Here is a 13,395-nt window from a genome sequence, read left to right on the forward strand (position 1 = left end):
ATACCTAGGTCTAAACCTAAAATATTTCCTTTACGCCAGACAACCACTTGTCTGATTTCTATCACCAGAATTTAGTTTTGCCTTGAATTTCCTATAAATGGAATGACACAGTATGAATACTTTTGTGGGTGGATTTTTAAAAACAAAGTCATCCAAATTGTTATATGTGTGTGTGTGTGTTTTTTTTTTAAACTGACAAGTGGTTGGTAATTTGTTTACCCATTCACCTGTTGATGGACATGTGGGTTGTTTCTCAGTTGAGCTATTTATGAACAAACGTGTTAGAAATATTAACGTACGAATCTTTTTGTGGACATATGTCTTCATTTCTATGGAGTAAATATCGAGGGTCACAGGTTAAATGTTAACCTTATCAGAAGTAGCCAGTTTTTCAAAGTGAGTAAGAAAGTCCCAGTTACGCTGCATCCTCACCAACAGCTGGCACTGACAATCATTTTCATTTCAAGCATTCTAGTATGTGGTAGTGTACCTTACTGATAATTCTGAGCACCCACTTATGTGCCTATTTGACCACTGATATGCAGGCATACCTCTGAGACACTACGGGTTCTGTTCTAGACCACTACAATAAAGTGAGTATTTCAATGAAGTGAGCCATACGAACTTTTGGTTCCTCAGTGTGTATAAAAGTTACAAAAGTTACGCTTACGCTATACTGTAGTTTATTAAGTATGTAATAGTATTATGTCTAAAGAAACAATGTATCTGAGACTTCAGTGTTTGTAATCTTTCTGCTGGAGGAGGGTCTCGTCTTGATGTTGATGGTTGCTCACTGATTTGGGTGGTGGCGTTGAAGACTGAGGTGGCTGTGACAATTTCTTCTAATAGGACATCTATGAGGTTTGTACACTGACCAACGTTTGCTTTTATGAAAGATTTCCCTGTAGTATGCAATGCTGCCTAATAGCATTTTACCCAGTCTAACGTCTTTCAAAATTGGAGTTAATCCTCTCTGACCCTGCTGCTACTTTACCAACTAAGTTTAAGTAATATTTGAAATCCCCCCTTTTGTCATTTCAACAATGTTCACAGCATCTTCACCAGCAATGACTTAGATCTCAAAAAATCACTTTCTTTGCTCATCCATAGGAAGCAACTCATCTGTTCAAGTTTTATCATGAGATTGTAGTAATTCAATTACATCTTCAGGCTCCACTTCTAGTTCTAGTTCTCCTGTGATTTCCACCATATCCGCATTTACTTCCTTCATTGACGTCTAGAATCCCTCAAAGTCATCCATGAGAGATGGAATCAACTTCTTCCAAACTCCTGCTAAGATTAGTATTTTGCCCTCCTATAAATCAAATATACTTAATGGCATCTAGAAGGGTGAATCCTTTTCAGAAGGTTCTCAATTTATTTTGCCCAGATCCATCAGAGGAATCACTATCTATGGCAAATATAGCTTTACAAAACTTATTAATGGATAATAAACATAAGAGAAAATGCTCAACATCACTAATCATTAGGGAAATGCAAATTAAAACCATGATGAGGTTATCACCTGACCCCAGTGAAAATGGTTTTTATCAAAGAGTCCCCCAAAAACACATGCTGGTGGGGATGTGGAGAGGAAGTAACACTTATATGCTGTTGGTGAGGCTGCAAACTAGTGCAACCTTTATGGAAAATAGTATGGAGATTCCTCAAAGAACTAAAAGTAGACCCACCACTTGATCCAGCAGTCCCACTACTGGGTATGTGCTCAAAGGAAAAAAAAAAATCATTTTATCAAAGACACCTGGACTCAATGTTTATTGCAGCACAATTTCAGAGGAGATTAATAAAATGTGGTATATGTATACCATGGAGTAATACTCAGCCATAAAAAATGAATTAATACCTTTTGGAGCAATCTGGATGGAATTAGAGACCACTCTCCCAAGTAGCGCAAGAATGGAAAAACAAACACCACATTTACTCACTATTAAATTGGAACTAATTGATCAGCATTCAGGTGCACAGACAGAAGTAAAACTCAATACAAATCAAGTAGGTGGGAGGGGAGAGGAAGGAATGAGTGAAATCAGGCCTAATAGATACAAGGTACACTACCTGGGTGATTGCCACACTCATAACTCTGACTCAAGTAGTGCAAAAGCAATTTATGTAACGAAAATATTTATACCCCTGTAACATTCTGAAATTAAAAAAAAAAAAAAAAAAAACGCATTTCTTAAATAATACAACTTGAAGGTCAAAACTGTGCCTTGCTTTCTGTGCTACAGGCATGAAAATACATTCATCTCCATGTACATCTCCATCAGCTCTTGGGTGACCCGGTGCATTGTCAATGAGTAGTAATATTTTGAAAGTAATCTTTTTTTCTAAGATTAGATCTCAACAGTGGGCTAAAAATAAGCCACACTGAAAACAGATGTGATGTCACCCAAGTTGTGCTGCTCCATTTGTGAGCACAGAAATAATAGATTTAGCATCACTGTTAAGGTCCTAGGACTTCCAGAATAATAAATGAGCATTGGCTTCAACTTAAAGTCACCAGCCATGTTAATCCCTAGTGAGAATCAGGCCGTCCTTGAAGCTTTGAAGCCAGGCACTGTCATTTCCTCACTAGCTAGGAAAGTCCTAGATAGCCTCTTCTTCCAAAGAAGGCTGTTTTGCACATGGAACATCTGTTGTTAGTATAGCCACCTTCATCCATGATCTTAGCTAGGTCTTTTGGACAACACGTTGCAGCTTTTCCACTAGCATCTGCTGCTCCACCTTGCACTTTCACATTACAGAGATAGACTCTTTCCTTAAACCTAATGAACCAACCTCTACTGGCTTCCAGTTTTTCTTTTACAGCTTCTTCACCTCTCTCAGCCTTCACAGAATTGAAGAGAGTTGGGGCCTTGCTCTGGATTAGACCCTGGCTTACGGGAATATTGTAGCTGGTTTGGTCCTCTATTTAGATCATTTGAACTTTCTCTTTTTCAGAAATAAGGCTGTTTTGCTTTCTTATCATTTATGTGTTCATTGGAGTAGCACTTTTCACTTTCTTCAAGAACTTCCCATTAGCATTGCAACCTGGCTAATTGGCACAGAGGCCTGGGCTTCTGGCCAATCTTGGCTTTCAACACTGCCTTCCTCACAAAGCTTACTCATTTCTAGCTTTTGATTTAAAGTAAGAGACATGCCACTCTTCCTTTCATTTGAACACTTAGAGACCATCGTAGGGTTATTAAGTGGATTAATTTCAATATTGTTGTGCCTTCTGTGCGAATAGAGAGGTCTGAGGAGAGGAAATGAGATGTGGGAAAGGCCAGTTGGGACAGTCAGAACACACAATATTTATCAATTACCTTAACTGTCTAATGTGGGCGCAGTTCGTGACACCCTAAAGAAATAATAGTTACGTAAAAGATTACTGATCACAGATCACTATAACAGATGTAATAACAAAAAATGAAATATTACAAGAATTACCAAAATGTGACACAGAGACATGAGGTGAACATATGCTATTAGAAAAACGGTGTTGATAGACTGGCTTGATGCAGGGTCAGCACAAACTCAATTTGTAAAAAATATGACATCTGCAAAGTGCAATAAAGCGAAGCACAATATAATGAGGTGTGCTGGAATCTTCCTTTGGAAAGTCTTTTGCCCATGTAAAAGAAATGGTGTGAATCTTTTTATTAGTAGTAAGCACTCCTCTCCTCATTATAAATCCTTTGTCAGACACAGGTTTGTAAGTATCGTTTCCCAGTCTGTGGCTCATGTCTTCTCACTTTTGTAATGATGTCTTTTGATGAGCAGAATAGTTTAATTTTGATGAATTGCAATTTATCATTTTCTTCCATGGTTAGTGCTTTTTGTGTCCTCTAAAAAAATCTGTCTTCCTCTAAATTACAAAGATTCCCTAAAACTTCTTATATATCCATGCAATAGTTTAAAAGAATGAAAAAATATTCAAACTGGCAACCAAATTTTTTTTAACCAACATGTTATTCTCGTAGGAGGGCCAAAGGTAATAAAATAAGCAGAAGCTGAATTCTTTATTGTTCATTTAGAATAAATCTAAACTTACTCTGTGATTTTTTTTTTTTTTTATTGTTGGGGATTCATTGAGGGTACAATAAGCCAGGTTACACTGATTGCAATTGTTAGGTAAAGTCCCTCTTGCAATCATGTCTTGCGCCCATACAGTGTGACTCTCTGTGATTTTTTTTAAGATGTGTTCAGATGTTGATCTCTTTTTACTTTTTTGAGACAAAGTCTTGGTCTGCTGCCCAGACTAGGAGACCATGGCTTCTACCTAGTTCATAGCCACCTCAAACTCCTGGCCTCAAGTGATCCTCCTGCCTGGGACTATAGGCATGTGCCACAAAGCCTGGCTAATTTTCCTATTTTTAATAGAGATGGGGATCTTGCTTTGCTCAGGCTGGTCTCAAACTCCTAACCTCAAGTGATCCTTCTGCCTTGGCCTCCCTACAGTTATAAGCATGAGCCACTATACCCAGTCAGTGCTAATCTTGTTTTAAATTATACAAGTCAACTTTATTCTATCATACAGAGGTTTTTCTCTGTTCTAATTAGATGAAAAATCTTCAAAAGAAATCTTACGGTTACTTCTTCATTAATAAAAATAGCACAATATTTTAGACCTAGTAGGTATTTAATAGGTATTTAGTAAATATAGAGATTTTTAAGAATTAAACCAATTGGTAATTTTTGCTCCTTTTTTTCTTTGACTTTCTGCTAGCAAGTCATGTCACCACCTGAAGATATTTCACAGACATAGGCAGGGGAAGGAGAGGGACCACTCAAATCAGTTAGCTGTTCCCAACTCATAAAAATTAAGACAAAATACTCTAAAACATTTGAAATTATGGACTACTATCAAGTCTGAGAAATGAAAAGAACAAAATTATTTGACTTTTCATGGTCAAACTTTAGCTATAATTGATAAACCCAGTATATATTAAGTATTTAAATACAAGGGAGGAGATGACCACGTACATTTACAGGGTAAGTGATTGTGTGATTCTCTCAGATAACGATAAAGGCTTTGTAAATCTGAGTAGTAAGCACATGGGTGCCACCATTTTCTACATGTTTTACATTTTTAGAATTAAAAAAAGGTCTCATGGAAGACCTATCAACTATCAACTGTTAATAGGAAGATTTATCATTACTTTTTTTTTTTTTTAGAAAAAAGAATCCATAATTAGGAAACTGGCAATCAGCAGGTATGAAATTGTGGAGTAATTCTCACCTTTTTGGTGACTTTGGCTACAAGATACTTCTATAATAAGTCATAGAACAGAGCAAATTGTAGATTAAAATGGTACTGGATGAAAATAATATACCAGTTTGAAAATAACTTATCTCACTACTGTTTAACAACAGAACTCAGGTGAAAACATGGGAAAAGGTCTTCCTGTATCCTTTTTTAAAAATGCAGCATTACAATCATATCCTTTCCCAAGTTGTGAATGCTGATTCATACCTGATTCCTGAGTTTTTGAATTTCTTCTTCTCGATCTTTAATTCTGCTTTGCAATGTGTTCTTTGTTCGATACAGATCTTCTTCCATATAGTGGAATTCCTACAACGTGAGGCACAAATAAAAGCTAAGTCATCCCATCTTCCATCTTTAGCACCTAAAATAGTGGCTGGCACATGGTAGGCACTCAATCAGTATTGCTGAGTATATACTGAATGAATAAATGAACAGATTTGGATGGGTCTGACGAGAAAAGTGAAAATAAGAGAGAGTTCCAGTTTTTCCACATCCTTGCTAACAAGTTGGTATTGTCGATCTTTATAAGTGTAGCTATTCTGGTGGGTATATTGTGATATCTCACTGTGATTTCAATTTGCATTTCTCTAACAATGATGTTGAACAGCTTTTCCTATGCTTACTCATATCAGGCAATGTCATGTACTTGTTTTGCTTGGGCACTGATAGAAGAAAGTGAGAGAGAAAAAAAAAAATGCCTACAGATTTTCCAAAAATTGTACTTAATGCATTGGTAGTTTGTATAATGCATACACTCAGTCAGAGTCAGGTTGGAATCTAAGAGCAAAGCACATGCAAATCCAAAAATATGCCCAAATCACTGAAATACAATGTAGTCTAGGGGAAAAAGGGTAATTAGAATTACTATCAAAACTTTTGTGCTTAACAGTGCAGACTGTGAAGGAGCAAACCAGTTCACAGGAGCTGTCTGAAGCTGTTAAGGTGATAAAGCAGCAAACCCCTACAGCAGTGGTTCTCAACCTTCCTAATGCCGCAAACCCTTTAATACAGTTCGCGACCCACAGGTTGAGAACTGCTGTCCTACAGACTCCTTTTTAGACGGTTAGCTCAACCTGCTCTTTCACAAATTGAGAAAACTTGAGATAAGTGAGAAAAGAGATCATTAGATCATTAGGGTGGGAGAATCACACTTAACAAGAAGGGATGCCTGATTTCTTTCAAGCTCTAGGCTAGTACAAAATTTAAGGTTGAAATTACTTACATTAATAAAGAACACTAAAGGACTATTTGATCTCAACATGAAGTACTTCACATGTAGAACATCTGATTACTAAATAGCCCACAGTTACATTCAGCTACATTTTCCTTTAACTCCTTCATTTTAAAAAGGGTACTGGGAAGAGGTACAGGAAAACCATCTACCATAATAAAATGAAAATTATCTCACCTAACCATCAAGAACACCAAATAATTGCCTTTTAATATAAGAGAGTTCTTTGAATAAATTAAAATGCATTTTCTGAAAGGACAGTTCCTCTTATAAGTTAATTATCTAAAACAGCCTGTGAGTACCCCGCAGGTTGCTACTTGGTAAATTTTTCTTTACTACTTAAGAAATGTATTTAAAGTACTACTTTTGAAATAAAAACACACTTTTCTGAGAATAGAACCAGTTTCAGAAATGCTAAATGCTAATGGAAAGAATTTTCAAAGAATTTAAAAACCAAGCCAGAAATGTTCTAAGTGATACACAAAGAATTATAACATCCCTTTTGTAAAATGAAGAGAATAGTAGTGATCTTCTTGTGAGTATAAAACAAGGTGATATATACTAAATGCTTCTAACAATGTAGCTACTTCATAAATTAGGGATATTAATATTAGATATAGAAATATATTCTGAAACTGTGGCTATAAATGTGTCTGTTATTATTTAAACTATTATGTTAAGTACATTAAAATAAAATAATTTGGCTTAGGGAGCAGACAATAGTTAATTCAACAATGAGACATAATTTTAAATATGATTTGTAAGAACAGTCTGTATAAGAATTTTTTCTCAAGCAGAAAAGAACAGTCAATATGGCACAAATATTGTATTTGTATTTCTACTAAATATTTACTGTTGTTCCTACCAAGTACATATATAATAAACTACGAAAATTACTGACTCATATTAGTATGTTTTTAAGTTTTCTATACATGAAGAAATAATAAAAGACAGACAGGGTAATTAGTAGAAATGATTCTGGGCTCTGAGACTGGTACCCTAGGTTCTATTCTCTAATTAGCTATACAATACTAGGCAAGTGTCATCTCCACTTTGTGCCTCTATTTTTCATGTATTAAAAACCAAAAAACAAGGCTGGGCACAATGACTCACACATGTGGTTCCAGCTAGTTGGGAGGATGAGGCAGGAGGCTCACTAGAGCCCAGGAGTTCAAGGCTGCAGTGAGCTGCGACTGCACCCCTGCACCACTGCACCCCAGCCTGGGCAACAGAGTAAGACCCTGTCTCTTAAAAACAAAACCCACGCAGAGTGGCAGAGCTTGAGCTTTTGATCTAAGTTTGAGCTTTTGGTTTAAGAATTTCACAGAAGCTGCTTTACTGTGAGGTTTGCTTATATGACTACTAGAGGACAGAATAGTCACATAAAGAGACTACTTTCTCAGTAATCATAAACTTAAAATTCTTACCTGTTTCATTCGGTCCAATTCTGACTCTAGTTCTTGTTTAGAGGCTTTTTGTACCACTATTTGGTCTTGTAGATCTTGTAACTGTTCTCTTGCTGATTCTGTTTCATTAACCTGCTGAGCCTCTATATCCTAAAAATAAGAACCTTACGTGTAAAAGCAATAATTAACCATTCAGTTTAGCATTACTGAGCAACTATTATGTGCTATGAATGGAGCAAGCATGGAGCAATCTGGATAACTGAGAACGTGGTTTCAGCCTACAAGGAGTGTGTAACTTCACGGCTATATGCTATGAATGAGCAGGATGCTCCAACAGCCACAGCACCTTGGTCATCTGGTTTCATGACTTTGAGTACACCATGGCTCACCAGAAGATTTGCCTCTACTCAAAAGCTAACAATTTCAAAAAGAACAGAAATATAACAGCAAACAGGAGTTCACTGCATTAGTCCCCTGAAACAGCAGGTGTAATTAGTTTTTGTGTGCATGTGTGTCCCAGTAATGCTCCAGTAATCAATATATGGTACGACTATAACTTTTCTCACATGTTACCTAAGGTTAGCATATAATTTTTTTGCTTTTAGCTTTATTATTATCCCATATTTTTTATTTTCCCTATTTCTTACTCAAACTTCTTCAAAATCAAAAGCCACCTTCTTACACTTCCTATCTAATCTCCTAGTGGCAAAGAGCATAGCTCTAGGTTTCCACATTTTCCCTGAGTTAAGTATGAGTCTATTTATATGGTAATATAAGATATTGAAACTTATGTCTTAATTTTGCTTTTTATCTTGTGGTACATTCAGTTTTATACTCATCTCCACAAACTCTGGAACTTTGCACACTGTTTGAAAAAATTGAGATTAACAATACTCTCAGATGATCACAATGTAATTGTCTAAACTTACGCAACTTTAGAAGGTAGATTAATCTTTGTCATTAATTTGACTAAATCAGATGAATTCTTGAGAGATGGACAGTGGGCATAGTGGTTAACAACGCATGTTCTGGAGTTAGACCAGGGTTCTAATCTTGGCTCTGACACTTCACTAGACTTACAGCAAGTTGCTTTGCCCAAATTTTTTAACTGTCAAGGGAGAATATCATCATGTCCCTTACAGGGTTATGGTAAAGAATAAATATAAGGTTATATGTTAAGCATTTGGTATAGTATCTGAAACTTAAGTGTTCAGCAAATGATAGAAATTGTAATTATTAACAATTCTTCCAGTCTCCTAGACCTAATAAATATTTTTTACTACAGTTTTCATAAACTTGTGAGAAGGGGTAAGAAAATGGGTCAATGTCATTAATGATGCTGGGATGAGATGTTAAATAAACAAATCATATTTTTCATAATCTCACTCAAAAGACATGAACAAGTATGACTAAGTTGAGCATGTACCCTAATTTCACAGAACCAAATTCTTTGTAATTCAAAATTATTTACAGATAAAAAAATTCTACTTAAAGAATAAGAATAAATCCAGAAATAATAGCAGCAATTATTTACTAAGGGTCTAGTACATGTCAGAGACAATGCTAAGCCCTTTACATTATTGTCCCTTATAGTCTAGAGAACCTTTGTTTATTTGTGCTTTATAGATGAGCAAACTAAGGCTCAGCAAGATGGAGTGTTCAATGCAAAATTCTTTTCCTTCTTTATTTTTTTTAAGAAAAAAAGGCTCATTACCCTGCTTTATCTTTTTTCATACTTAGCAGACACTCCCTCCTTTGATATTTGTGTCAAAGACCCCATGTCTAATCAAAATAATTGACTTGATTTTATTTTAGATTAATATAGTAATTATACATAAACTATAAATTCTAAGATTACAAACAAAACTATAATTAAAAGACCATCCCTGAGCCCACTATAATATCAGAAAATACCTCAGTTTCACATACAAGCCCCAGAAATATGAAGATTCTGTCTGGTTCCCTGTTGTAACTCTAGGCCTAGGCAGGTACTTGGTAGGTATTTGTTGATTGAGGGAATCTGATTGCCTATGTTTCTTATTCCCATAATTTTACAGCCAATCAATGGACAAGAAACTTACTGTTTTGGAATCACTTCTATATGGTAAATAATATTCCAGCAGAACTTTCATACGTTATTTCATTAATGCCCTTTCCCAATAGTACAGAATCTAACACCTCTCAACTGTTAGTAACTAGGGATAAGTGAATGAATCTCAGCAACTAATCTTACCTGTAACTCAGACCTGAGCTGCTGTATCTGGCCCATCAGCTTCTGTATTTCCTCCCTCTGCATTTCCTTCTCATGACGAAGTTCTTCCAGCTCCATGCTATTAGCAGTGCTGCTATCTAGGCCTTCAAAACCAGAGCCTTCCTTTAAGCTGTTAATCAATTTTTCCTTAGACTATTATTAAAAAAAAAAGTTTGAGCAAAGCAGAGATTAGCTTGTATATTAAAAAATATCCTCTACCATATAGAAACTAACCCACTACAGAAACATTCCAATTATTATCTCTAAAGAAAGTTTACAGATTATTAAATCCATGGGATAAAAATGCAATAGAGCTTGCTGTACTATGCCCTTGGATTTTAGTCTCCATGATCATATTATAGTCAAAAACTTGTTACAAACAAGACTTTTCTCATATTTCTTCCCCTGCTTTTTCTATCATATTCTATCTAACAAGTATTTATGGAACACCTACAATGGGTTTGACACTGTGATAAGCGTTCAGTGTAATAAAGATAATGTCTGTTACTCTAGCTAGTATCCTCTGCCTTATAAACCAAAAGGGAAGTTACACGTATCCAGGAGAAGGCAATAAAAACAAGTTGAGGGCGGCACCCATAGCTCAGTCAGAAGGGCGCCGGCTACATACACCTAGGGTGGTGGGTTCGAACCTGGCCCAGACCTGCTAAGCAACAATGACAACTGCAACCAAAAAATAGCCAGACGTGGCAGCTGCCTGTAGTGCCAGCTACTTGGGAGGCTGAGGCAAGAGAATTGCTTAAGCCCAAGAGTGTGAGGTTGCTGTGAGCTGTGATGCCACGGTACTCTAACCAGGGCAACAGCTTGAGACTCTGTCAAAAAAAAAAAAAAACAAGTTGAGAGAGATATATGGTCAGATTTCTTGCAGAATTTGAAGAATTCTGAGAAGGAAAAACTGCTTTGGGGAAAGATGTTTTACTTGAAAGACAGCAATTATGCTGGCCTTGAAATATGTCCAGAATATTTCAAAGTATAAAGAGAAAAGAGGGCAAAACATAAAAATGCAAAAGCACAGAAAGTCTTCAAGAAAGTATTGTAAGTTATAGCTCAGATAGTAAGGCAGGACCAATCTGGAGATGCTTCAGACTCCAGGACAAAATATTTTATTTGGTAGGCTAAAACAAACTATCAAAAAGTAGATAGCGGAGTGATATGACTAGAGACCTATTTTAGGAGGATTAATGTGGAAGTGCTATAAAAAGGGTATTCACAAACTATGGCCCAAAGACCTGTTTTTGTACCTAAAAATGGCTTTCAAATATTAAAGGATTATAAAGAACAGAAACAACAAATATGTGATGGGGACCATATATAGCCTACAAAGCCTATGTAATGTTTACTATTTGACCCCTTATAGAAAATGTTTGCCAACCCTTGGTATAAAAAAATGAGTTGGAAGAAATTTGATGGCAAAGACCAACTTATAAGGTGTTAATTCTAAACCAGTAACAATAAGAACCAACAGTTCTTTCACTTTAAGTATTTTAAAGTCACTTTCCTCCATCAAAAATATGTTTTCCTTTTCTTTGTGGTAAAATTGTGGGTAATTTCCATTTTCTTCTTCAAACTGTTTTGTATTTTTCAAATTTTCTTAATGAACGTGAATCTTTAAGTTATTTTTAAAAAATCAACAAACAGAAACCTCCCAACTCACACTCCCATGTAGCAACTACCCTTCCTCATGTTCATAGTCACGTTGTCCCTGCCTGCACATTTCCAGCTCTCAATGCACCTTGGAAATTGCCTTTGTGAAGTCACCAGGAACCTCCTAGGTCAGCCGTTCTCAACTTGTGGGTTGCGACCCCTTTATAACAATGAAAATACATAATGATTCATAACAGTAGCAAAATTACAGTTATGAAGTAGCAACACATATCAGATATTTACATTACGATTCATAACAGTAGCAAAATTACAGTTATGAAGTAGCAACGAAAATAATTTTATGGTTGGGGGTCATCACAACATGAGGAACTGTATTAAAGGGTCACGGCATGAGGAGGTATTAGGAAGATTGAGAACCACTGTCCTAGGTGATCCAGTGACTTTGCTCAGTTCTCAGCACATTGGAGCTGTGTCTCACAGGTGGCAATCATTCTCCACTTGAAACTCTCCCTTTGTTCGGCTTCCCTGGAGGGCATCAGTCTCCTCCTGGTTCTCACCCATCTCTGACCACTTTCCTTCTCAGTGTTTTCCTTTTGCAGACTTTCTCCCACTGCCAAATTTATAAATGCTGATATGTGAGACCATGTTCTTAGACCTTGACCTTTCTTCCCAATCAGGCTACACGTTGTTCTTGGTTAATTTCATGTACTCTCCTAACTGACATGGCTATCTCCACACACCTAATACTCACACCTCTCTGCTGAGCTTCAGGCCTGTATTTCTAATTACCTTCCTGATACTTTCATTTCAACATCACATCAATTTTGCAAACTCACCACAATTTGTCATACTTTCTTTAACACTCAACCTTTACCTTTCCTGGTTTCTTTTTTATAATACGGGGAAACATCATTTATATACTCAAACCAAAATCTGGAGTCCTCCTAGATTCCACTGGCCTTTGTTCCCCTCCTTCTGATTAAATCGCCAAGTCTCATATGTCTATCTCCTACACATCTCTTACATGTTGCTTGTCTGCCATCCTTATTGCCACAAACTTACACCAGGTCCTCATTATTTCTTATAATCACCTCTTTACCATGTATATGCCTCTGATCTCACCATCCCAACCCTCATCCTTTCGATGCATTCAATAATTTATTGAGTACCAGGCACTGTGTCAGGGATACAACATAGAGATCTGTCTCTCCTCTAACCTCTTCATTGCTGCCACAGTCCTTATGATACAGGACAAGTGGCATCCCAGCCATCTTGTGGAGCTGGGGAGGGAGGCACAGACCGGCTGCCTCCGCCTTGGTGGTGTTGATGCGGTGGCAGCAAGCAGAGGAACCAGGGGGCTGGAGGGTAAGTAGGGGGGCCCTGCAGGAGGCTCCAGTATCCAGAGGGGCCAGACAACTGCTGGGGAGACACCAGCACCTTAGGCTGAACAGGGAACCCCCATTTTCAATTGCATGACCAACCCCCCTGGTCAATTGCATGTAAGTTTCCTAGGCCTGGGAAGGAAAGTGATTGTAGCCATTCATTTGCGACCCAGACATGACCCAGACATGTCCCAGACACCACCCAGACATGTCCCAGACGTGATATCCTAGAC

The 13,395-nt window shown here is 37.0% G+C and overlaps 1 protein-coding gene across 3 annotated transcripts in view; it reads right to left on the bottom strand.

The window, feature by feature from the left end:
* The window catches only part of GOLGA5 (golgin A5), a 43,784-nt gene that overhangs the window by 7,358 nt on the left and 23,031 nt on the right, over positions 1-13,395 (bottom strand). For all 3 annotated transcript variants that reach the window (XR_008382385.1, XM_053601710.1, XM_053601711.1), the window contains 3 exons: positions 10,140-10,310; positions 7,928-8,056; positions 5,477-5,575 (listed from right to left, as the gene is read on the bottom strand). Coding sequence is in view for 2 of the 3 variants with exons in the window: in XM_053601710.1 (XP_053457685.1) it covers positions 5,477-5,575; positions 7,928-8,056; positions 10,140-10,310 (399 nt within the window). In the remaining variant the exon portion in view is untranslated. The remainder of the gene's footprint in view (positions 1-5,476; positions 5,576-7,927; positions 8,057-10,139; positions 10,311-13,395) is intronic.

The sequence above is a fragment of the Nycticebus coucang genome, chromosome 9, assembly GCF_027406575.1.
Source record: "Nycticebus coucang isolate mNycCou1 chromosome 9, mNycCou1.pri, whole genome shotgun sequence".
NCBI classification, from domain to species: Eukaryota; Metazoa; Chordata; class Mammalia; order Primates; family Lorisidae; genus Nycticebus; species Nycticebus coucang.